This window comes from Heteronotia binoei, chromosome 7, assembly GCF_032191835.1.
Source record: "Heteronotia binoei isolate CCM8104 ecotype False Entrance Well chromosome 7, APGP_CSIRO_Hbin_v1, whole genome shotgun sequence".
Lineage (NCBI taxonomy): Eukaryota > Metazoa > Chordata > Lepidosauria > Squamata > Gekkonidae > Heteronotia > Heteronotia binoei.
In genome coordinates this window covers 2874604-2900408 of record NC_083229.1, presented here as the reverse complement: position 1 = coordinate 2900408, position 25805 = coordinate 2874604, and the positions used below count along the sequence as shown (strand labels likewise).

General features: G+C 50.5%; 1 protein-coding gene across 1 annotated transcript in view; it reads left to right on the top strand.

The window, feature by feature from the left end:
- The window catches only part of RECQL4 (RecQ like helicase 4), a 73451-nt gene that overhangs the window by 27808 nt on the left and 19838 nt on the right, over window positions 1–25805 (top strand). Inside the window, exons 11-19 of the mRNA XM_060243162.1 lie at window positions 1589–1725; window positions 3249–3332; window positions 9687–9875; window positions 11769–11951; window positions 14434–14632; window positions 15448–15725; window positions 20263–20400; window positions 21849–22005; window positions 23550–23679. Coding sequence (XP_060099145.1) covers window positions 1589–1725; window positions 3249–3332; window positions 9687–9875; window positions 11769–11951; window positions 14434–14632; window positions 15448–15725; window positions 20263–20400; window positions 21849–22005; window positions 23550–23679 — 1495 coding nt within the window. The remainder of the gene's footprint in view (window positions 1–1588; window positions 1726–3248; window positions 3333–9686; window positions 9876–11768; window positions 11952–14433; window positions 14633–15447; window positions 15726–20262; window positions 20401–21848; window positions 22006–23549; window positions 23680–25805) is intronic.

Below are 25805 nucleotides of genomic sequence, written 5' to 3'. Positions count from 1 at the left end.
CAGAGAGGCTGGGGAGTACTTCCTTTTATCCGTTTTAACCTGTCTGCTCAGCAATTTCATTGAGTACTGTCTACTCAGACTGGCAGCGGCTCTCCAGGGTCTCAAGCGGAGGTTTTTCACGCCTACATGCCTGGACCCTTTTAGTTAAAGATGCCGGGGATTGAACCTGGGACCTTCTGCTTACCAAGCAGATGCTCTACCCCTGAGCCACTGTTCCCTCCCACCGTACGAGTAGTATCGGGATGCCCTTAGACTTTTGTTCCGCTCCTCCCGTTTCTTTGCCGTCACGTCATAGCTGACTTTCCTCTTGGGTTTTTCAAAGCAAGAGACGAACGCAAGGTGGTTTGTCATTGCCTGCCGCTGCAGAGCAACCCTGGACTTTCTTAGTGGCCTCCCATCCAACTACTAACCAGGGTTAGCTTTCAAGATCGGATGAGAGCGGGCTAGCCGGGGTTTTCCAGGTTGGGGCTCTGCTGCCCTACCCAACTCTGACGACCAGACTTTAGAGGTCTGCTGTGCTCCTGTGTCCCCAGTGGGAGCTCACATTTGATTATTTGGCCCTAGACATGAGTCCCGCTGCCTCCTTCCTGCACAAAGGAAGGCTTTCTTGCACCTCTTGTGCTGGCAGATTTAATTAGTGCCATGTAATGTGATAGAGAGTGAGCTGATCTGTTTGCCTGGAGGTAAATCCAGGCAGGACGATGACAGAGTGTGCTGGAATACGTTCTGAAGAGCACTCTGGGCAGCCCAGCCTCAGCTAGAGTTCTAATGAGGACAGACTCACAGACAGCCAGTTCAATAAGTATATTAGGGTTCAGGCAATAAGCATAAGTCAAGTACAGTCCAATTGTCAGGTCACTCACATTCAGTCCAGCCAGTTCAGAGGTATAATAATCACAGTCCAGAAGAATAGTCATTTACCATTCCATCAACTGGAGAGCCAGTTTGGTGTAGTGGTTAAGTGTGCAGACTCTTATCTGGGAGAACCGGGTTTGATTCCCCACTCCTCCACTTGCACCTGCTAGAATGGCCTTGGGTCAGCCATAGCTCTGGCAGAGGTTGTCCTTGAAAGGGCAGCTGCTGTGAGAGCCCTCTCCAGCCCCAGCCACCTCACAGGGTGTCTGTTATGGGGGAGGAAGGTAAAGGAGATTGTGAGCCGCTCTGAGACTCTTCGGAGTGGAGGGCGGGATATAAATCCAATATCTTCATCTACCTCACAGGGTGTCTGTTGTGGGGGAACTCTCCAACTCCTCTCCACAATTCACCCACAGCTTCTCCAATACTTCTCCACAATAGGCAGTAGTGTGGCTACTGTTGTTATACACCCACCAGCCAATCCCTTTGCTCATTTGGCTAATGAGTTTCACATGTTTCTCACATGCTTCTACTTGCACCTGTATAGTTGGAGTTACATAATCGTTTACCCAGTATTATGAAGCCTTAAAGCGACATATACTGTCAGACTCTCCATGCAAGATCCTAGTGGAAAGGGAAAGAGTCAGGTGGTTTCTGCCATTTTTTGTTTCTGAATTTTGCTTGATGGCCTCTAATCCCGCTGCTGCCCTTCTTGACTCCCCCCACCCCTCAGGGCTCTCAACACTGGTGGTCCTGTCGACAGGCATGGGCAAATCTCTCTGCTATCAGCTGCCGGCATATCTGTACGCAAAGCGGTCTACGTGCATCACGTTGGTGATATCGCCCTTGATGTCCTTGATGGATGACCAAGTAAGTTTGCAGGCCCCACAGGATGTGGAGCTTGGCGTCCCTAAATATTTGGTTTCGGAAGCTCTGGGATCAATAGAGGGCCAGTTCGGTGTAGTGGTGAAGTGTGCGGACTCTTATCTGGGAGAACCGGGTTTGATTCCCCACTCCTCCACTTGCATCTGCTGGAATGGTCTTGGGTCAGCCAGAGCTCTTATAGGAGTTGTCCTTGAAAGGGCAGCTGCTGTGAGAGCTCTCTCAGCCCCACCCGCCTCACAGGGTGTCTGTTGTGGGGGGGGGAAGGAAAAGGAGATTGTGAACCGCTCTGAGACTCTTCGGAGTGGAGGGCAGGATATAAATCCAATATCTTCATCTACCTCACAGGGTGTCTGTTGTGGGGGAGGAAGAGAAAGGAGATTGTGAGCCGCTCTGAGACTCTTCGGAGTGGAGGGCAGGATATAAATCCAATATCTTCATCTACCTCACAGGGTGTCTTGGGGGGGGGGGGGAGGAAGGTAAAGGAGATTGTGAGCCCCTTTAAGACTCTTCGGAGTGGAGGGCGGGATATAAATCCAATATCTTCATCTACCTCACAGGGGGTCTGTTGTGGGGGAGGAAGGGAAAGGAGATTGTGAGCCGCTCTGAGACTCTTCAGAGTGGAGGGCGGGATATAAATCCAATATCTTCATCTACCTCACAGGGGGTCTGTTGTGGGGGAGGAAGGGAAAGGAGATTGTGAGCCGCTCTGAGACTCTTCGGAGTGGAGGGCGGGATATAAATCCAATATCTTCATCTACCTCACAGGGGGTCTGTTGTGGGGGAGGAAGGGAAAGGAGATTGTGAGCCGCTCTGAGACTCTTCGGAGTGGAGGGCGGGATATAAATCCAATATCTTCATCTACCTCACAGGGGGTCTGTTGTGGGGGAGGAAGGGAAAGGAGATTGTGAGCCGCTCTGAGACTCTTCGGAGTGGAGGGTGGGATATAAATCCAATATCATCTTCTTCTAGATGATGGAAAACATAGGACTAATAGAACTTTATTTTTTTCCTATGAAACCTACTAATTTTGGTCTCTTCTGCTGTTGCAAGCAGTGTTCCCTCTAAGCTGAGTTAGTGTGAGCTTACTCACAGTTTTTTAGCCTCTGGCTCACACATTTTTTTCTTATCCCAGGAAAGATGGCCCCAGAGCAAACTAATTGATTCAGTAGCTCAGAACTTTAATGCCGGGGAAGTAGAATTTTTGCTCACAAGACTCCACCGCTTAGAGAGAGTATCGGTTGCCATGCCAGCGACTTCTGAACCTTGTTGCATCTTTCAAGATGGCTGCTTCTTTCCAGGCTGAGGGGATCCATTTGCAGCTCCCGTTGTGAGCTTGCCATCGACCTGATATCAGTGGGAAGAGATGGGTGGATGAAACAATTTACAGCACGCTATTGAGCTCTGGCAGCAATCTAAGCTGTCGCCTGAGTGGATGGCAATCTCTCGATCGTCCTACGTGTGTCTCTTTTTGGCCTTCTAACAATGCCTGGTCTGTCTTTGCCTCACAGGTTTCTGGCCTCCCCCAGCACCTAAAAGCGGTCTGCATACACTCCAATATGTCCAAGACCCAGAGGGAGGCTGCTATGGACAGGGTGAGTTGGCCAGTTTGCAAATGAACAAAGGGTGTTTTGTGTCTAGCGCTGTTTATACGTGTGCTGCTGTTTAGAGCAGGGGTGTGAACTCATTCGTTATGAGGGCTGGATCTGACATAAATGAGACCTTGTTGGGCCAGGCCCCGGCCATGTCAGTTTGGGCCAAATCATATTGGGACGGGCCATGTGTGTACCTATTTAAGATTCGGTAGCAGAGATATAAACTTTATAAAGGACCCAAATACAATTAAATATATATATGTATATCTTTAAAAGCTTAGAAAACACTTAAAACATAAGCACTCAATGGTCTTAAAGGTGCTTTCTTTGTATTTCTCCCGTGGGAACCAGGGAACTGGCCGAAGGAAACTCTGGCTCTTTCCTTCCTTCCCCAGGGGACCAGGAGGGGGAGGAGCCTCAGCCAATGGAGAAAATAGAGGTTTTGCCTATAGCTCCTGTACAACTGAGCAAACCTTGCAAAGCAAGCTGAGATGCAGAAGGAAGTTAGAGGAAGAAGGAAGCAGACAAGAACCAGTTCCTCAGGGGTCTGATAGGAGCCCTCCGAGGGCCTAATTCGACCCCTGGGCCGCCCGTTTGACACCCCTGTCCTAGCGCAACACTAAATCCTAGGAAGTTGCGGCTCTGTCAGATGTTGGATTTTCAAAGCAAACACATCTCCATTTGTTGCAAAAGTTAGAATGTTTATTTGATATCTCAAAGTTCTGTATAGGCAGTTATTGAAACTGATGCATTGAATCGGTCAAGCCAAGGTTTTAAGCCCCTACATCAAAGCAGTTCTAAACAATAGAACATTCTCACACTTCTATGCTACAAGTAACACTTTTCCCTCCGGCTTATCGCTTGCGGTTCCCCTCCTCACGAGGAGCCCTGCTGGCTCTCCTTGAGGCCTGTTATCTTCAAAGGACTGTTGCTTTCGTTAGTACTATGCAGAGCAATTCACAGTGGGGGTTAGTAAGACTTCTAAAGCTGTTTGATATGCAAGGTCTCTGCCTCATAACCAGTACCTAGGATTCATAATGGAGTCAGTCATGTCAAGCCACCGGTGACATATTACATTCAGTGTGATGTCATAACAGTATTCTCCAGTGTCTGACAGGCTCTTTGCTTCCTTCCTAAGGAGACGGGGGTGGGGAGGAGCCTCAGCCAATAGAAGGAAGAGAGGCTTGCCTCAGTAGCTCTGCTGTGCGATTGAGCATTACTTGCAAAACAAGAACATAAGAACATAAGAGAAGCCATGTTGGATCAGGCCAACGGCCCATCAAGTCCAACACTCTGTGTCACACAGTGGCAAAAAATTTTATATACACACATACACTGTGGCTAATAGCCACTGATGGACCTGTGCTCCATATTTTTATCTAAACCCTTCTTGAAGGTGGCTATACTTGGGGCCGCCACCACCTCCTGTGGCAGTGAATTCCACATGTTAATCACCCTTTGGGTGAAGAAGTACTTCCTTTTATCCGTTTTAACCTGTCTGCTCAGCAATTTCATCGAATGCCCACGAGTTCTTGTATTGTGAGAAAGGGAGAAAAGTACTTCTTTCTCTACTTTCTCCATCCCATGCATTATCTTGTAAACCTCTATCATGTCACCCCGCAGTCGACGTTTCTCCAAGCTAAAGAGTCCCAAGCGTTTAAACCTTTCTTCATAGGGAAAGTGCTCCAGCCCTTTAATCATTCTAGTTGCCCTTCTCTGGACTTTCTCCAATGCTATAATATCCTTTTTGAGGTGCGGCGACCAGAACTGCACACAGTACTCCAAATGAGACCGCACCATCGATTTATACAGGGGCATTATGATACTGGCTGATTTGTTTTCAATTCCCTTCCTAATAATTCCCAGCATGGCGTTGGCCTTTTTTATTGCAAACGCACACTGTCTTGACATTTTCAGTGAGTTATCTACCATGACCCTAAGATCTCTCTCTTGGTCAGTCTCTGCCAGTTCACACCCCATCAACTTGTATTTGTAGCTGGGATTCTTGGCCCCAATGTGCATTACTTTGCACTTGGCCACATTCAACCGCATCTGCCACGTTGACGCCCACTCACCCAGCCTCAACAGATCCCTTTGGAGTTTCTCACAATCCTCTCTGGTTCTCACCACCCTGAACAATTTAGTGTCATCCGCAAACTTGGCCACTTCACTGCTCACTCCCAACTCTAAATCATTTATGAACAAGTTAAAGAGCATGGGACCCAGTACCGAGCCCTGCGGCACCCCACTGCTTACCGTCCTCCACTGCGAAGACTGCCCATTTATACTCACTCTCTGCAAGATACAGAGGGAAGGAAGCAGATGACAGCCAGTGGCTCAGGGGCCTGATAGGAACCCTCTGGGGGCCTAATTCGGCCCCTGGGCCGCATGTTTGACACCCCTGGTTTAGAGGCTCCACCTAGTCACCAGACCTCTCTTTCACGCCTAAAAACGATAACAAAGGGAGCCTTGACTCTTGAAAGGTTACACCCAGGAAATCTGGTCAGTCTTTAAGGACGTATCAGACTCTAGCCTTGCTCTTCTCCTGAAGATCAACATGGCTGCACACCTGAAACCAGGGCTTTTATTGTAGCAGGAACTCCTTTGCATATTAGGCCACACCCCGTGATGTAGCCAATCCTCCAAGAGCTTATAAGGCTCTTAGTACAGGGCTTGCTGTAAGTTCCAGGAGGACTGGCTACATCAAGGGGGTGTGGCCTAATATGCAAAGGAGCTCCTGTTACAAAACAAGCCCTTCCTGAAACTATCTTAGCCACTGGGCTCTTAGAAGTCTTCCATTTTGCGTTGTTATCTCAGATGATTTCAGTTCTAGTTTTCCTTTGGTGAACATTCAGCTGGACAGAAAGAGCGATTGTTGCACGTGACCGGCTGAGCTCTTTGCTTGCAGGTGTGTGGCTCTAGAGAAGCACAAAAGGGCTGGCGGTTCTCATTTCCCCTCAGGTTTTACCAACCCTGTGATGTAGGCTTTGCGTGATTTCAAGGCTCACCCAGGCTGTTTCCTAGTTGAGGTTTTGGAGCTCACTTAGTTTGGCTACCGAGTCAGTCTCTCTGTCTTTCTCCTGCTGCCCCAAACTTGTCTCCATATCATGACCTTGCGCTTGTGTGCATGCACAGTGTCATTTATATATATATAAAAAAATTTTGGCCACTGTGTGACACACAGTGTTGGACTGGATGGACCATTGGCCTGATCCAACAGGGCTTCTCTTATGTTCTTCTGTGTGACACACAGTGTTGGACTGGATGGACCATTGGCCTGATCCAACAGGGCTTCTCTTATGTTCTTATGTGACACAGAGTGTTGGACTGGAGGGGCCACTGGCCTGATCCAACATGGCTTCTCTTATGTTCTTATGTGACACAGAGTGTTGGACTGGATGGACCACTGGCCTGATCCAACATGGCTTCTCTTATGTCCTTATGTGACACAGAGTGTTGGACTGGAGGGGCCACTGGCCTGATCCAACAGGGCTTCTCTTATGTCCTTATGTGACACAGAGTGTTGGACTGGAGGGGCCACTGGCCTGATCCAACAGGGCTTCTCTTATGTCCTTATGTGACACAGAGTGTTGGACTGGATGGGACACTGGCCTGATCTAACAGGGCTTCTCTTATGTTCTTATGTGGCACAGAGTGTTGGACTGGAGGGGCCACTGGCCTGATCCAACAGGGCTTCTCTTATGTCCTTATGTGACACAGAGTGTTGGACTAGAGGGGCCACTGGCCTGATCCAACATGGCTTCTCTTATGTTCTTATGTGACACAGAGTGTTGGACTGGAGGGGCCACGGGCCTGATCCAACATGGCTTCTCTTATATTCTTATGTGACACAGAGTGTTGGACTGGAGGGGCCACTGGCCTGATCCAACAGGGCTTCTCTTATGTCCTTATGTGACACAGAGTGTTGGACTGGAGGGGCCACTGGCCTGATCCAACATGGCTTCTCTTATGTTCTTATGTGACACAGAGTGTTGGACTGGAGGGGCCACTGGCCTGATCCAACAGGGCTTCTCTTATGTCCTTATGTGACACAGAGTGTTGGACTGGAGGGGCCACTGGCCTGATCCAACAGGGCTTCTCTTATGTTCTTATGTGACACAGAGTGTTGGACTGGATGGGACACTGGCCTGATCCAACAGGGCTTCTCTTATGTTCTTATGTGACACAGAGTGTTGGACTGGAGGGGCCACTGGCCTGATCCAACAGGGCTTCTCTTATGTTCTTATGTGACACAGAGTGTTGGAGTGGATGGGACACTGGCCTGATCCAACAGGGCTTCTCTTATGTTCTTATGTGACACAGAGTGTTGGACTGGATGGACCACTGGCCTGATCCAACAGGGCTTCTCTTATGTCCTTATGTGACACAGAGTGTTGGACTGGAGGGGCCACTGGCCTGATCCAACAGGGCTTCTCTTATGTCCTTATGTGACACAGAGTGTTGGACTGGATGGGACACTGGCCTGATCTAACAGGGCTTCTCTTATGTTCTTATGTGGCACAGAGTGGACTGGAGGGGCCACTGGCCTGATCCAACATGGCTTCTTTTAGGTTCTTATGTGACACAGAGTGTTGGACTGGATGGGCCACTGGCCTGATCCAACATGGCTTCTCTTATGTTCTTATGTGACACAGAGTGTTGGACTGGATGGGACACTGGCCCTGATCTAACAGGGCTTCTCTTATGTCCTTATGTGACACAGAGTGTTGGACTGGAGGGGCCACTGGCCTGATCCAACAGGGCTTCTCTTATGTTCTTATGTGACACAGAGTGTTGGACTGGATGGGACACTGGCCTGATCTAACAGGGCTTCTCTTATGTGGCACAGAGTGTTGGACTGGAGGGGCCACTGGCCTGATCCAACATGGCTTCTTTTAGGTTCTTATGTGACACAGAGTGTTGGACTGGATGGGCCACTGGCCTGATCCAACATGGCTTCTCTTATGTTCTTATGCGACACAGAGTGTTGGACTGGATGGGACACTGGCCCTGATCCAACATTGGCTTCTTTTAGGTTCTTATGTGGCACAGAGTGTTGGACTGGAGGGGCCACTGGCCTGATCCAACATGGCTTCTTTTAGGTTCTTATGTGACACAGAGTGTTGGACTGGATGGGCCACTGGCCTGATCCAACATGGCTTCTCTTATGTTCTTATGTGACACAGAGTGTTGGACTGGATGGGACACTGGCCTGATCCAACAGGGCTTCTCTTATGTTCTTATGTGACACAGAGTGTTGGATTGGAGGGGCCACTGGCCTGATCCAACATGGCTTCTCTTATGTTCTTATGTGACACAGAGTGTTGGACTGGAGGGGCCACTGGCCTGATCCAACAGGGCTTCTCTTATGTTCTTATGTGACACAGAGTGTTGGACTGGAGGGGCCACTGGCCTGATCCAACAGGGCTTCTCTTATGTTCTTATGTGACACAGAGTGTTGGACTGGAGGGGCCATTGGCCTGATCCAACAGGGCTTCTCTTATGTTCTTATGTGACACAGAGTGTTGGACTGGATGGACCACTGGCCTGATCCAACATGGCTTCTCTTATGTTCTTATGTGACACAGAGTGTTGGACTGGAGGGGCCACTGGCCTGATCCAACATGGCTTCTCTTATGTTCTTATTTGCGGTGTCTAACAGCAGGCCCCTGAAGCCAAGTACTGTTAGGGGATTGTTAGAGTTAGGGGAGGGGCCGTGGCTCAGTAATAGAGAATCTACTAGGCATGCAGAAGGTCCCTGGTTCAATCCCCATCAGCATCTCCAGTTAAAAGGACCAGGCGGTAGGTGGCGTGAAAGACTGACTGAGGTCCTGGAGAGAAGAAGAAGATTGTAGATTTATACCCCGTCCTTCTCTCTGAATCAGATTCTCAGAGCTGCTTACAATCTCCTTTATCCTCTTCCCCCACAACAGACACCCTGTGAGGTGGGTGGGGCTGAGAGAGCTGTCACAGCAGCTGCCCATTTAAGGACAACTTCTGCGAGAGCTATGGCTGACCCAATGGCATTCCAGCAGCTGCAAGTGGAGGAGTGGGGAATCAAACCCAGTTCTCCCAGATAAGAGTCCACACACTTAACTACTACACCAAACTGGCTCTCACAACAGCTGCCCTTTCAAGGACAACCTCTGCCAGAGCTATGGCTGACCCAAGGCCATTCCAGCAGCTGGAAGTGGAGAAGTGGGGAATCAAACCCAGTTCTGCCAGATAAGAGTCTGTGCACTTCACCACTATACCAAACTGGCTGCCAGTCTTGAGTAGATAAGATTCGCCTTGATGGACCAAGCAGGGGTCTGATTCCGTATGAGGCAGCTTCATGTGTGTTTGTGTGTTCAGGTAAAGGCTGGGAAAGTCCATGTGCTCCTGCTGTCCCCCGAAGCCTTGGTTGGGGGGGGCATCTCCGGCTCCAGCTGCCTCCCCCCCGCAGATCAGCTCCCCCCGGTGGCTTTTGCCTGCATCGACGAAGCCCACTGTGTCTCAGAGTGGTCCCACAATTTCCGCCCTTGTTACCTGCGGCTCTGTAAGGTATGGCGCTTTTGGGTTGTGGGAAGCCTCCAGGCAAATGGGTTGGGGGGGGCATTGTAGCAGAGGGGGGGCTTTGAAGGCCATCATCCCGAGATGGGAGACCGGAACGAGCAACAGATGAAGCGGACTTAACTGTAATCTCGTGCGGTTTCGGCTTTGGGAGTCTGCATAGTGAGCACAGCCGGGAAGAGCTTCATAAGCCCTGGCCCCCCTGCCTGGCCCTATGTCACCGAGAGAGCAGCAGAGACATGTGAGACCCCCAGCTTCAACGCAGCTGTTGGTACACATCTGGTGGTGGTGGAAAGTGCCACCAAGTTATAGACGACTTGGGCAACCTCATAGAATTTTCAAGGCATGAGATGTTCAGAGATGGTTTGCCATGGCCTGACTCTGCATTACAACTCTTGTGTGAGGCACAATGGGAAGCCTTCTAGTGTCTTGGCCCCGCTGGTGGATCTCCTGATGGCGCCTGGTTTTTTTGGCCACTGTGTGACACAGAGTGTTGGACTGGATGGCCCATTGGCCTGATCCAACAGGGCTTCTCTTATGTTCTTCTGTGACACAGAGTGTTGGACTGGAGGGGCCATTGGCCTGATCCAACAGGGCTTCTCTTATGTTCTTCTGTGACACAGAGTGTTGGACTGGATGGGCCATTGGCCTGATCCAACATGGCTTCTCTTATGTTCTTATGTGATACAGAGTGTTGGACTAGAGGGGCCATTGGCTTGATCCAACAGGGCTTCTCTTATGTCCTTATGTGACACAGAGTGTTGGACTGGAGGGACCACTGGCCTGATCCAACATGGCTTCCCTTATGTTCTTATGTATGGGGCAAGTGATGCTCTGTATTCCTGATGGCACCTGGGGGTTTTTTGGCCACTGTGTGACACAGAGTGTTGGACTAGAGGGGCCATTGGCCTGATCCAACATGGCTTCTCTTACATTCTTATGACTTTAGACTTCCTTTGTGATCTCCCATCCAAGGACTAACCCAGGCTGACTCTGCTCTGCTTCTGAAATTTTGACAGGATCAGGCTAGCCAGGGTCATCAACCAGGTTAGGGAAGAGACGTTCAGAGGTGCTTTGCTGTTGCCTGCCTCTGCCTCACAGCACTGGACTTCCTTGGTGGTCTCCGGTGGGATGGTGGCTCCATGGTAGAGCATCTGCTTGGTAAGCAGAAGGCCCCAGGTTCAATCCCTGGCATCTCCAACTAAAAAGGGTCCAGGCAAATAGGTGTGAAAAACCTCAGCTGGAGACCCTGGAGAGCCGCTGCCAGTCTGAGGAGACAAGACTGACTTTGATGGACCCAAGAGGGTCTGATTCAGTAGAAGGCAGTTTCATATGTTCATATTAGGGAAGCGACGGTGGCTCCATGGTAGAGCATCTGCTCGGTAAGCAGAAGGTCCCCGGTTCAATCCCCAGCATCTCCAACTCAAAAGGGTCCAGGCAAGTAGGCGTGAAAAACCTCAGCTTGAGACCCTGGAGAGCTGCTGCCAGTCTGAGTAGACAAGACTGACTTTGATGGACCCAGGGTCTGATTCAGAAGAAGGCAGCTTCAGATGTTCATATGAACCAAGTACTAGGCAGGGCTGACCCCCTCTGCTCGTCTCTTGCCTTGAAAACTCTACGGCATCGGCACAAGTCGGGCGCAACTTAGTCCAGTGGCCTGAAGATCACAAAGAGGCCTGTAGTACTCGAAAGGGCAGTGCATTCACCTTGGCCATCTCACTTGGCGAGATTCACACCATGATGGGTTTTCACTTTGTCCAAATAAATCCGGTGCATTCCCACGGCTGGATTCAGTCTAATTCCTCCACCTTGGCCAACACGAGTATGCGTGGCGTCTGGCTCTGCCATCTCGGAAGCCCGACGGCCGCATCTTCTACCTCGCAGGTTCTCCGGGACCGCTTGGGCGTGCGCTGCTTCTTGGGCCTCACGGCCACTGCCACGGTGTCGACAGCGCAAGACGTGGCTCATCACCTGGGCATCCCGGAGGGTGAGGGGATCACAGTGCGCTCTGCGGCCGTCCCGCCAAACCTACATCTCTCTGTTTCCAGAGACAGAGACAAGGACCAGGTAAGGCTGAAGTTTCAGTTTATATCCCGCCCTTCCCACCGAAGCGGCTCAGGGTGGCTCACAGCATATAAAATCTAACAGAGTTTGGTTTCAAAAATACAGCAATTTGCAACAATTTAAAACAGTAAAATAGAAAACATATAGAACAAACGATCTGCCAAAATGCTACACTACAACCTTCCATAAAGTTTCCACTGTCGGTTAGTTGTAAGCCAGCCGGAAGAGGGCTGTCTTACAGGCCCTGCGGAACTGCCCAAAGTCCCGCAGGGCCCTCGCCTCTTCCGGCAGCTGGTTCCACCAACAAGGAGCCATTACCGAAAAGGCCCTGTCCCTGGTGGATTTCCGACGGGCCTCCTTTGGCCCGGGGATTACAAGCAGGTTTCGAGAGCTCGATCTCAGTACTCTCTGGGGAACATGTGGGGAGAGACGGTCCCTAGTTACACTAGTTCTTCTCCACACCTCCTGCTTTAGGGCTTTCTAGCAGCTTGACTAGTAAATAATGGATGTCCAGAAGTCTGACGGTTTTGGATTTGAGTGTGCCACGAAGGTAAAAGACCCAAGGCTGCCCAGCGCACAGCTCCTTGTGTTAGTTCTGGGATACAAGTTACATCACTGGGACCAGCCTGTTCTCTACACCAGTGTTCTATACCAGGGGTGGCCAACAGGAGCTATCCAGATGTTTTTTTGCCTACAACTCCCATCTGCCCCAGCCAGCATGGCCAATGGCTGGGGCTGATGGGAGTTGTAGGCAAAAAACATCTGGAGGGCTACCATTGGCCACCCCTGTTCTATACCATACCCTGAGGTTCTTGGAAGGTGGGTTTTCATTCTTGCTCTCCCTGCAGCTGTACTTTTCCAGGTCCAAGAGGCAAGGCTTCGCTTGACTTAAGCTCCACCTCTGTCTTCCAGCAAGGCTCTCTATTTAGCTCCTCCCCTTGACCCACCCCTTCCTTTTTATTTGGCTCCTCCCCTTGCTTATTTCCTGGGTCCTTCCTCCCAGCTTACCCCTTTCTCTTGTCTGCCCTGTGTTATCCACCCCTCCTCTTGCTGTGGTGAGACCTCACCTGGAGTCTTGTGTTCCCTTTGGGGCACCACATTTTAAGAAGGATCTAGACAAGCTGGAACGGGTCCAGAGGAGGGCGACGAAGATGGTGAGGGGTCTGGAGACCAAGTCGTATGAGGAAAGGTTGAAGGAGCTGGGGATGTTTAGCCTGGAGAGGAGGCGGCTGAGAGGAGGCGGGTGATAGGATCCCCATCTTCAAGTACTTGAAGGGCTGTCATCTAGAGGATGGGGTGGAATTGTTTTCTGTGGTCCCAGAAGGAAGGACCAGAACTAATGGGTTGAAATTAAATCAAAAGAGTTTCCGGCTCATCATTAGGAAGAACTTCCTGATCGTTAGAGCGGTTCCTCAGTGGAACAGACTTCTTCCTTGGGAGGTGGTGGGCTCTCCTTCCTTGGAGGTTTTTAAACAGAGGCTGGATAGCCGTCTGACAGCAATGAAGATCCTGTGAATTTAGGGGGAGGTATTTGTAAGTTTCCTGCATTGTGCAGTGACTTTGACTAGATGACCCCGAAGGTCCCTTCCAACTTTATGATTCTATGACTGTTAAGAGTGGTTCCTCAGTGGAGCAGGCTTTCTCAGGAGGTGGTGGGCTCTCCTTCCTTGGAGGTTTTTAAACAGAGGCTGGATGGCCATCTGAGAGCAATGAAGATCCTGTGAATTGAGGGGGAAATATCTGTGAGTTTCCTGCATTGTGCAGGGACTTTGACTAGATGACCCTGGAGGTCTCTTCCAACTTTATGATTCTATGACTGTTAAGAGTAGTTCCTCAGTGGAACAGGCTTCTTCCTTGGGAGGTGGTGGGCTCCCCTTCCTTGGAGGTTGTTAAACAGAGGCTGGATGGCCATCTGAGAGCAATGAAGATCCTGTGAATTGAGGGGAAAATATTTGTGAGTTTCCTGCATTGTGCAGGGACTTTGACTAGATGACCCTGGAGGTCTCTTCCAACTTTATGATTCTATGACTGTTAAGAGTGGTTCCTCAGTGGAACAGGCTTCCTTCCTCGGGAGGTGGTGGGCTCTCCTTCCTTGGAGGTTGTTAAACAGAGGCTGGATGGCCATCTGACGGCAATGAGGATCCTGCGAATTTAGGGGGAGGTATTTGTGAGTTTCCTGCCTGGTGCAGGGGGTTGGACCAGCTGACCCTGGAGGTCCCTTCCAACTCTAGGATTCTATAATTCTACCTCTGGGGTTTTCCAGGCCATCCTCAAGGTAAAAGAGGTGCCTTCAAGGACCAGATGCCACCAAAACTCCTGGCGCTATTTTGAGCTCCTGCCAACAGGCTCTGACTCTCACAACTGCTGCTTGCTCACTTGGGGTCAGCCCAGGGTGAGGCAGCCTCCGTAGCCACCCTGCCACAGTTGTCTGGGAAAGCTGTACAGCCTCTCCGGGCCAGCGACTTGGTCCTGCTTATCATTTCAGGCCCTGGTGACCTTGCTGCAAGGGGAGAGGTTTGGGAGCCTGGACTCCGTGATCGTTTACTGCACACGCCGGGAGGAGACCACTCGGATTGCGGCGCTGATCCGCACGTGCCTCCAGGGCGTCAAGCTGAAGGGACCGGCGAATGTGGAGGAGCGGGAGGAAGACGCCGATCACGCTGGGAAGAGGAAGAAAACGAAGGGTAGGCGGAGGCGATGGGGGGGCCGGCCGCGGCTAGGAAACGCAGATTTTGCTTGTTCAAGTCCCTGAGTTAAGCTGCATTTATTTCCAACCTGCCACGTTCCAGAGCGGCTCCCAGGAGAGGAAGAAAAGGTGACAATGCAGATAGCCTGACTAAGCCATGGGGGTGGAAAGTGCCATTGAGTCCCAGCTGACCTGTGGTGAACCCCCAGGGTTTCCAAGGCAAGAGACATTCAGAGGTGGTTTGCCATCGCTTGCCTCTCCGTAGCAGCCCTGGTCCTTCTGGGTGGTCTCCTGACCTTTAGAGCGGTTCCTCAGTGGAACAGGCTTCCTCCAGGGGAGGTGAGGGGCTCTCCTTCCTTGGAGGTTTCGAAACAGAGGCTAGATGGCCATCTGACAGCAATGCAGATCCTGTGAATTTAGGGGGAGGTGTTGGTGTGTTCCCTGCATTGTGCGGGGGGTTGGACTAGATGACCCTGCAGGTCCCTTCCCACTCGAGGATTCTATGATTCTAAGTACTAACCAGGGCAGACTCCACTTAGCTTCCATGATCTGATGAGATCGGGCTAACCTGGGCCATCCAGGTCAGGGTCATGTCGTATGTAGTAGCTTAGAAGCTGGAGAAAGTGGGGCTGCGAATGGCTCTTTTCCGGCAAGGCTCAACTGATTATCCAAGCTGTCCTCATGTCAAAACAAGCTACCCCCTCCTTATCTGCCCTTTCAGTGGATGTCTGCATGTTGAACCAGCCTCCGCAGAAGCCTAGTGCGGCTGTGGCGCAAGTTGCACATTCGTGCTCTGTCTCCCTCTTTGCACAGCTCAGAAGAGCATTCGCCGTCCCTTGAAATGGATCGCTGATGCCTACCACGCCGGGATGTCTGCAGCCGAGCGCCGTCGCGTGCAGAACAACTTTATGTCCGGCCAGCTGCGGGTTGTGGTGGCCACCGTGGCCTTTGGCATGGGGCTGGACAAGTCCGACGTCCGTGGAGTGGTGCACTACAACATGCCCAAGAACTTCGAGAGTTATGTGCAGGAGATTGGACGGGCAGGGCGAGACGGCAAGCCAGCTCAGTGCCACCTCTTCTTGCATCCAGAGGTAAGGCCTGCCCAGCACTGTGGCCAATAAACTCGGATGGGCTTGAAGCGCTCCTGGGTCATACTTAAAAGCAAGGCTTTTGTGAGCTGCACTTCAAAAGCTGTGCAAAGAAACCAGAAATTCTATGCTCAGAATACAGAGAGCCAGTTTGGTGTAATGGTGAAGTGAGCGGACTCTTATCTGGGAGAAGCGGGTTTGATTCCCCCCTCCTCCACTTGCACCTGCTGGGATGGCCTTGGGTCAGCCATAGCTCCGGCATCTTCTGTCAGAGCTCTCTCAGCCCCACTCACCTCACAGGGTGTCTGTTGTGGGGGAAGAAGATATAGGAGATGGTAAGCCACTCTGAGTCTCTTGATTCAGAAAGAAGGGTGGGGTATAAATCTGCAGTCTTCTTCTTCCCCACTCCTCCACTTGCACCTGCTGGGATGGCCTTGGGTCAGCCATAGCTCCGCCAGAGGTTGTCCTTGACAGGGCATCTTCTGTCAGAGCTCTCTCAGCCCCACCCACCTCACAGGGTTTCTGTTGTGGGGGAGGAAGGTAAAGGAGATTGTAGGTTGCTCTGAGACTCTGTCCTTGAAAAGGCAGCTGCTGTGAGAGCCTCACAGGGTGTCTGTTGTTGGGGGAGAAGACATAGGAGATTGTAAGCCGCTCTGAGTCTCTGATTCAGAGAAAAGGGCGGGGTATAAGTCTGCAGTCTTCTTCCTCACTTCCTCACTCTTGCAGCTGCTGGAATGGCCTTGGGTCAGCCATAGCTCTGGGAGAGGTTGTCCTTGAAAGGGCAGCTGCTGTGAGGGCCCTCTCAGCCCCACCCACCTCACAGGGTGTCTGTTGTGGGGGAGGAAGGGAAAGGAGATTGTAGGTTGCTCTGAGTCTCTGTCCTTGAAAGGGCAGCTTCTGTCAGAGCTCTCTCAGCCCCACCCACCTCACAGGGTGTCTGTTGCAGGGGAGGAAGGGAAAGGAGATTGTGAGCTGCTCTGAGATTCTGATTCAGAGAGAAGGACGCGGTATGAATCTAGTCTTCTTCTCTTCTGTATCTTTGCATGAGAGAAGTCATGGAAGGGGGCAGGAATGGAAAGGGGGAGGCAACAACAACACTCTAAAAACAACATATAATGTCCTATTTATTTATTTGTTTGTTTGTTTATTGCTTTAGATTTTTATCCAACCCTCTCCGCAAGCGGACTCAGGGCAACTAACAGTCAGTTCAATTGGAACATCTACAATTACCGATTAAAAGCAATAAAATACAATTAAAACAATTTAAAACATTTTATGGCGCTGTTTAAACACAGTATAAAAATACAGTAAATACAGTATTAAAAGCAGCCCCGTGGTGCAGAGTGGTAAAGCAGCAGTACTGCAGTGCTGAGGTCTGAACTCTCTGCTCACGACCTGAGTTCTATCCCAGCGAAAGCTGGATTCAGGTAGCCGGCCCAAGGTTGACTCAGCCTTCCATCCTTCCGAGGTCGGTCAAAGGAGTCTCCAGCTTGCTGGGGGGAAAGTGTAAAAGACTGGGGAAGGCAATGGCAAACCACCCCATAAAAAGTCTGCCGTGAAAACGTTGTGAAAGCAACGTCACCCCAGAGTCGGAAACGACTGGTGCTTGCACAGGGGACCTTTCCTTTCCTTAAATACAGCATATAATATACTGTAAAGGCAGGATCTTCTTTCCTAACAGTTAACTTCCTCAGTTAAAAGCAATGCTATAAAAAGGATGGAAATTCCTCCACTCCTCTTGAATCCTAGCTGATTTAAAAAACTCAACCCAGCCAAGACTCAACCCAGCCCTTTGTAGAGATGGAATCGTGACTTTATGACTTTGAATCTCTGCCCGGGGCGGGGGAATGTGTGGAGTTCTGCAGTTACAGGGCAGCTGCCAAGGATGGCCTTCTTAGAGATCAATGCAGTGTTTTTATGTAGTTACACTGCAAGTTGTATCCCAAGGAGATGAGGGCAGCATTTGAGACCGTAATGTTTGTTCCCTTTCTGAGACAACACCCCATGTAAGTGTGGTGGTTAAGAGCAGCAGTCTCTAATCTGGAAGAACCGGGTTTGATTCCCCACTCCTCCTCCTCCTCCACATTAAGCCTGCTGGGTGACCTTGGGCCACACACAGTTCCCCTCACAAGGTGCTTGTTGTGGGGAAAGGAAGGGAAGGAGGTGATAAGCTGCTTTAAGACTCCTTAGGATAGAGAAAGGAAAAAAGGAAAGGTCCCCTGTGCAAGCACCAGTCGTTTCCGATTCTGGGGTGATGTTGCTTTCACAAAGTTTTCACGGCAGACTTTTTATGGGGTGGTTTGCCATTGCCTTCCCCAGTTCTCTCCGCTTTCCCCCCAGCAAGCTGGGGACTCATTTCCCCGACCTCGGAAGGATGCAAGGCTCAGTCGACCTCGGGCCGGCTACCTGAACCAGCTTTCGCTGGGATAGAACTCGGGTCATGAGCAGAGAGTTCAGACTGCAGTACTGCAGCTTTACCACTCTGCACCAGGGGGCTCTTCAAATAAACAAGGAAAAGAAAAGGTCCCTTGTGCAAGCCCCAGTCGTTTCCGACTCTGGGGTGACGTTGCTTTCACTACGTTTTCACGGCAGACTTTTTATGGGGTGGTTTGCCATTGCCTTATATGAACATATGAAGCTGCCTTATACTGAATCAGACCCTCGGTCCATCCAAGTCAGTCTCGTCTACTCAGACTGGCAGCGGCTCTCCAGGGTCTCAAGCTATGGTTTTTCACACCTATTTGCCTGGACCCTTTTTAGTTGGAGATGCCGGGGATTGAACCTGGGACCTTCCCCAGTCTTTTACGCTTCCCCCCCAGCAAGCTGGGTCCTCATTTTACTGACCTCGGAAGGATGGAAGGCTAGCCTTGGGCCAGCTACCTGAATCCAGCTTCCACCGGAATGGAACTCAGGTCGTGAGCAGAGAGTTCAGACCACAGTACTGCTGCTTTACCACTCTGCGCCGCGGGGCCGCTAGGAAGTGGGGCATAAAAACCAACTCTTCCTCTTTCCTTGTGTGTAACTGACCACTCGTATGTAACAGCGCCTCTCGGAAGTGTTCTGAGATGATGTGTGTTATGCTGCCTCCTTGCCTTCTTTAACGTTCTTCATTTATTTTCACTGCTATCAAAGACTCCTGCTTTAGACTTCTTAGTTGACCCCAAAGAACAGGATGGCTTAGTAAAATGACAAAACTGTCAGTGTGTGGGGGTGGCTCTGAGGTAGAATAAATAAAACATAAAATAACAATACAAAACAGTTGTTTTTTTCTTAAACATGAATAGAGGTTATTTAGAAGCCTAACAGCGTCATGGTTTCAGTATGGTTCAGCTTGGAGAAACGTCATCTGAGGGGTGACATGATAGAGGCTTCCAAGATTATGCATGATGGAGAAGGTAGAGAAAGAAGTACTTTTCTCCCTTTCTCACAATACAAGAACTCGTGGGCACTCCATGAAATTGCTGAGCAGTCGGGTTAGAATAGATAAGAGGAAGTCCTTAACATATGGAATTCATTGCCACAGGAGGTGGTGGCAGCTACAAGCATAGACAACTTCAAGAGGGGATTGGAGAAACACCTGGAGCAGAGGTCCATCAATGGCTATTAGCCACAACGTATTGTTGGAACTCTCTGTCTGGGGCAGTGATGCTCTGGATTCTTGGTGCTTGGGGGAGTAACAGTGGGAGGGCTTCTAGTGTCCTGGCTCCACCGGTGAACCTCCTGATGGCATGTTTTTTTTGGCCACTGTGTGACACAGAGTGTTGGACTGGAGGGGCCATTGGCTTGATCCAACAGGGCTTCTCTTATGTTCTTATGTGACACAGAGTGTTGGACTGGATGGGCCATTGGCCTGATCCAACAGGGCTTCTCTTATGTTCTTATGTGTGACACAGAGTGTCGGACTGGAGGGGCCACTGGCCTGATCCAACATGGCTTCTCTTATGTTCTTATGTGACACAGAGTGTTGGACTGGAGGGGCCATTGGCCTGATCCAACATGGCTTCTCTTATGTTCTTATGTGACACAGAGTGTTGGACTGGAGGGGCCCTTGGCCTGATCCAACATGGCTTCTTATGTGACACAGAGTGTTGGACTGGAGGGGCCACTGGCCTGATCCAACATGGCTTCTCTTATGTTCTTATGCGACACAGAGTGTTGGACTGGAGGGGCCATTGGCCTGATCCAACATGGCTTCTCTTATGTTCTTATGTGACACAGAGTGTTGGACTGGAGGGGCCACTGGCCTGATCCAACATGGCTTCTCTTATGTTCTTATGTGACACAGAGTGTTGGACTGGATGGGCCATTGGCCTGATCCAACATGGCTTCTCTTATGTTCTTATGTGACACAGAGTGTTGGACTGGAGGGGCCACTGGCCTGATCCAACATGGCTTCTCTTATGTTCTTATGCGACACAGAGTGTTGGACTGGAGGGGCCATTGGCTTGATCCAACATGGCTTCTCCCATGTTCTTATACCGGATGTTGTGCTGACTCACTCGTCACCTCTCCCCCCATCACTGGCCTGTTCCCTTCTCAGGGTGAGGATCTGTATGAGCTGAGGAGACACATCTACGCAGACACCGTCGACTACTTGGCCGTGAAGAGGCTGGTGCAAAAGGTTTTCCCTCGCTGCAAATGTCGAGACCTTTACCAGAAACAGCAGGAGCTGAATAAGGTTGGGAAAGTGTGTGTGTGGCGGGGGGGGGGGGGGGGTAAAGTGGAGCACAGCCTGCTCGACAGCCATGGGAGGAGCAAGCTGTATTTTTCGAGAGCGCACAGGATCAAGTGGCTGATCTCAATTTGGATGCCTCAAATTAATAGCATTTCCACTTCCACACTCAGGGTATATATAGAGGGTCACCCAGTTGCAAGTTGAGAGAGCTACATCTGTACTATAGCAGAAGGCAACTGGAAATAAATAAATTCCCCTCCCCTCCTGTGTTCTGTGCCCAGGCGTTCTGAGAAGTGAAAACAAGGGCATGAGTTAAACAATATTAAGTGCTTCATTCAGCACAGGGGGAGAAGGTAACAGATGTTTAACTTGCTGCTGTCCAAATAATCGGGAATCTCGCTTTTGGATTTTCCTAGATCCTTTACTGAGTTCAAATCTCTATTGAATGAAGCACAGTTTTTATAAGGGAAATCCAGGGGAAAGTACAGCCAATAACTAACAGCCAATGTGATTTATGCAGAATGAATCAAGACCAAACAGACAGGCAGGTATGATCCTAATTTTTGCAGCGAAGGGAGCCTAGAACAGGGACAAGGAATTGGAATTGGAAGAAGGTTTAAAATAAAGACTGTTACAGCTGGGGAAAGAAACTACAGGGTTAAATCCAAAGGATTTTCTTTCTATATATCCAAACAGTTGCTCTTTTTTGCCCCAAAAGCAGCCAGGGTTCTACTGTAATCTAAATACCATGCTCATGCTACTCAGATCAAGGAAAGGAAAGGTCCCCTGTGCAAGCACCAGTCGTTTCCGACTCTGGGGTGACGTTGCTTTCACCTTTTCAGAGCAGACTTTTTACGGGGTGGTTTGCCATTGCCTTCCCCAGTCCTCTACGCTTTTCCCCCAGCAAGCTGGGTACTCATTTGACCGACCTCGGAAGGATGGAAGGCTGAGTCGACTTTGGGCCGGCTACCTGAACCAGCTTTCGCTGGGATAGAACTCAGGTCGTGAGCAGAGAGTTCAGATCACAGTACTGCTGCTCTACCACTCTGCGCCACGGGGCCGCAACTCAGAGCAAAGGTTTGCTCAATTTGTTAATTTTACTGCATACTGCTGTTTTGATGCTTTCGCATGTTCATGCTACTCAGAGCAAAGGTTTGCTCAATTTGTTAATTTTACTATTCTGTCATTGTACCATTTTACATTCTAAACCACTGCCCACCAGATAATTTTACTTCACTGTACCATGTTGCATTCTGGGCCACCGCCTACCAGCTAGGTATGGCCCTGCTCAGCTATATATGCCTCTGCTCACTGTGCTGGATTCCTCGTCTGAGGAAGTGCGCTGAAGAGCACACGAAAGCTGACGTTCTGAATAAAAATGGGTTGGTCTTAAAGGTGCAACTTCACTCCTGCTTTGTTCAACTAAATATCGCATGTGTTTTACTCCCTAGGGCAATGAAGTGGAGGATGCAGAGATGGTGGCTCTTTTGGAAGCCAGCAGGGAGGAAACGCTCGATCTCGAGGAAGAAAAGCCAAGAGTGTGTCACAGACATGAGAGGGCCATCCCCGTTCAGCAGACGGTGGAGGCCCTGGACTTCCAAGAAGAAGGTGAGGAGGAGGGAAGAGGCCTCATCAGGCCTGTAGCCACAGGGGGACCCTGTGGGGGCAGTGCCCCCTGACTTCCAGTCAGGCCCCCTCCCAACTCCCAGGGGGCCCTCCAGCCTGCTTTTTAGTTTTATTTTTGCTATAACTGAGCCAGCAAAGCGCCTTCAGCGGCAGCCAGTCCCGGAAGACCTGAGCAGGGCAGAATGCACTTCAGCAACAAAAGCAGCAGGCGGAGAGAAGGAAGGTGGAGGAAACCATGTGGAATGGGCCAGGGCGGGAGGGGGACAGATGGAGCTGCTGGCTGCAAAGCGCCGGGGTGGGGGATAGAGAGGTGGAAGGAAAACCCTCTGCTTGCATGCAAGGTGGAGGCCCTTCTTGAGCCCAAAGTTTTAGGGTTTTCTGCCTCGACTTGGCCACTTTCAGAGACTCCAGCTTTTTCCCCTACCCCAGAAAGTTTCTGAGAAGCAGCAAGCCCTACCGTGGATGGGAAAGGGGCCCCCCTGACTTTTTAAAAAGCCCCCCAACCTTTCAAATCCTGACTGGGCCTCGTGCAAGGAATCGAGGAAGGAGGACTGCCGGCCCAGAGGCTTGTATGTGGCACAGGCGGGGGGTGGGAGGGAGTGATACCTGTGCCAGTCCTCTGGCACAGAACATGGGTTTGGGAATATCTCTGCCCCCTTCTTCCTACCCAGGTTTCTTGCCCTGTTAACTTTTTCCTTGTCAGAAGAAGGGGTGGAAACCCTCAACCATAGCAGAAGAATTAATCAGGGTGGGGGGGATGAGAAAAAGGTTGCAAGGGCATCCTGTGTCATGTGTAAGGGGGCGCATGCATGAACACGAGACAGCCACCCCCATTCAGTGCCCTGTGAGAGCCTCGGACATCCCAGACCTACTAGATATGGGGGTGGCTACAGAAGATGGACACCCAGCAGCAATAAACAGCTCTGCCCTGCCTTTAGCTCGGCTTAGAACATAAGAGAAGCCATTTTGGATCAGGCCAATGGCCCATCCAGTCCAACACTCTGTGTCACATAAGAACATAAGAGAAGCCATGTTGGATCAGGCCAGTGGCCCCTCCAGTCCAACACTCTGCGTCACATAAGAACATAAGCCATGTTGGATCAGGCCAGTGGCCCCTCCAGTCCAACACTCTGTGTCACATAAGAAAATAAGAGAAGCCCTGTTGGATCAGGCCAGTGGCCCCTCCAGTCCAACACTCTGTGTCACATAAGAACAAAATAGAAGCCATGTTGGATCAGACCAGTGGCCCCTCCAGTCCAACACTCTGTGTCACATAAGAACATAAGAGAAGCCCTGTTGGATCAGGCCAATGGCCCCTCCAGTCCAACACTCTGGGTCACACAGTGGCCAAAAAAACCTAAGTGCCATCAGGAGGTTCACAAGTGGGACTAGAAGCCCTTCCACTTTGCGCCCCCCCGCCCCACGCAAGCACCAAGAATACAGAGCATCACTGCTCCAGACAGTTCCAATAATATGCTGTGGCTAATAGCCACTGATGGACCTCTGCTCTGTCTTTCCTCGTTCAGGCATAGAAACGCTTCTGTGTTACCTGGAACTGCACCCTCGGCGCTGGGTGGAACTGCTGCACCCCACCTACTCCTTGTGCCGAGTGTTGTGCTACGGTGGCCCTCAAGAACTGCGTACAGTAGCCCAAAGGTAAAGAAGCGGTTATCTCAGTGTTGTTCCAGTGGCAAATAAAAAGCAGTAGACTTTGAGGGCAGATGGACTCGTCAGAAAGGGGACAACCAACAGATATTCCAATCCACCATCGTTAAGGCAAATGCTTCTCTCCTGGTTTGTGTGGCATCCCGTGCTTTTAAAAACAAAAATAACCTTCACCTGGGTAAGACCTTCTTTGACTGGAGGCCCCCGACAGCCTGGTTTAAACCCCTTGCACTAGATTCTTGTATACAGACGGTGACAAGGACAGAAATAAATCACTCTTAACTTTTGACACGTGATTGTCCTCAAAACAAAACTGTCAGTCCTTCAAGGGATTAACATAAGAGAAGCCCTGTTGGATCAGGCCAGTGGCCCCTCCAGTCCAACACTCTGTGTCACCCATAAGAACGTAAGAGAAGCCATGTTGGATCAGGCCAATGGCCCCTCCAGTCCAACACTGTCACACAGAAGAACATCAGAGAAGCCATGTTGGATCAGGCCAATGGCCCCTCCAGTCCAACACTGTCACACAGAAGAACATCAGAGAAGCCATGTTGGATCAGGCCAATGGCCCCTCCAGTTCAACACTCTGTGTCACACAATGGCCAAAGAAACCCAAGTGCCATCAGGAGGTCCATCTGTGGGGCCAGGACACTAGAAACCCTCTGACTGTTGCCCCCCCAAGCACCAAGAATACAGAGCATCGCGGTCCCAGACAAAGAGTTCCAACAATGTTGTTGTTCAGTCGCATAGTCAAGTCCGACTCTTTGCGACCCCCCCCTGGACAAAGTCACACCAGGCCCTCCTGTCTTCAACCATCCTCTGAAGTCTGCTCAAATTCGTGTTTGTTACATCAGTAACGCTGTCCAGCCATCTCCTCTTTTGCCGCCCCCTTCTTCTTTTGCCTTCTGTCTTTCCCAGCATCAGGGTCTTCTCCAGGGAGTGCTCCCTTCTCATTGGGTGGCCAAAGGATTTGAGCTGCAGCATCTGAACTTCCAGGGAACAGTCAGGGTTGGTTTCCCTTAGGACTTACTGATTGTATCTTCTTGCAGTCCAACAATAAGCTGTGGCTAATAGCTACTGGTGGACCTCTGCTCCATATGCTTATCCAATCCCCTCTTGAAGCTGTCTATGCTTGTAGCTGCCACCTCCCCCTGTGGCAGTGAATTCTGTGCGTTAAACACCCTTTGGATGAAGAAGGACTTCCTTACATCCATTCTAACCCGACTGCTCAGCAATTTCATTGAATAATAATAATAGATTTTATTTCTACCCCGCCCTCCCCGCCTAGGCGGCTGAATGTCCACAAGTGTTTGTACTGTGAGAAAGGGAGAAAAGGGGAGGGGAAGGAAAAGGCGATTGTAAGATGCTCTGAGACTCCTTTGGGTCTTGAAGAACAGAGTATAAATCTAATCCCTTCTTCCTCTTCCTCTTTCTCTTCCTCCTCCTCCTCCCATCCATATGAACATATATGAATATATGCTGCCTTCTACTGAATCAGACCCTTGGTCCATCACAGTCAGTCTTGTCTACTCAGACTGGCAGCGGCTCTCGGGGGTCTCCAGCTGAGGTTTTTCACACCCAATTGCCTGGACCCTTTTTTGGAGATGCCGGGGATTGAACCTGGGACCTTCTGCTTACCAAGCAGGTGCTCTACCACTGAGTCACCATCCCTCCCCTGCAGTACATATGAAGCTGCCTTCTACTGAATCAGACTCTCTTTGGTCCATCAAAGTCAGTCTTCTCTACTCAGACTGGCAGCGGCTCTCCAGGGTCTCAAGTAGAGGATCTTCTTCGTGGTCTCTGTGCATCACACTGATGGGATATAGGCGCCCGCGCCGATCTCGATCGGTATTCTTGAAAGCTGCGGATTTCCGCGCCCCAGGCCCAGTGCGCATGCGCAGAAGCCCCACCGCGCATGCTCACAGGGACCGGAGCGGACATCCCGCCAGTTCTCTTCTGACCGCCGCTTGGATCAGTCGATCTCTCGCTACGGTCGGTAGGAATCCTTTCTTGGAAGTTGCTATCGTTGGATTTATCAGATATTTTATTTGGCTTAGTCCACACAACAGTCTTTTTAAAGACTAAGAGGCGGAAAGAAACATTTTGTTTCGGGACTT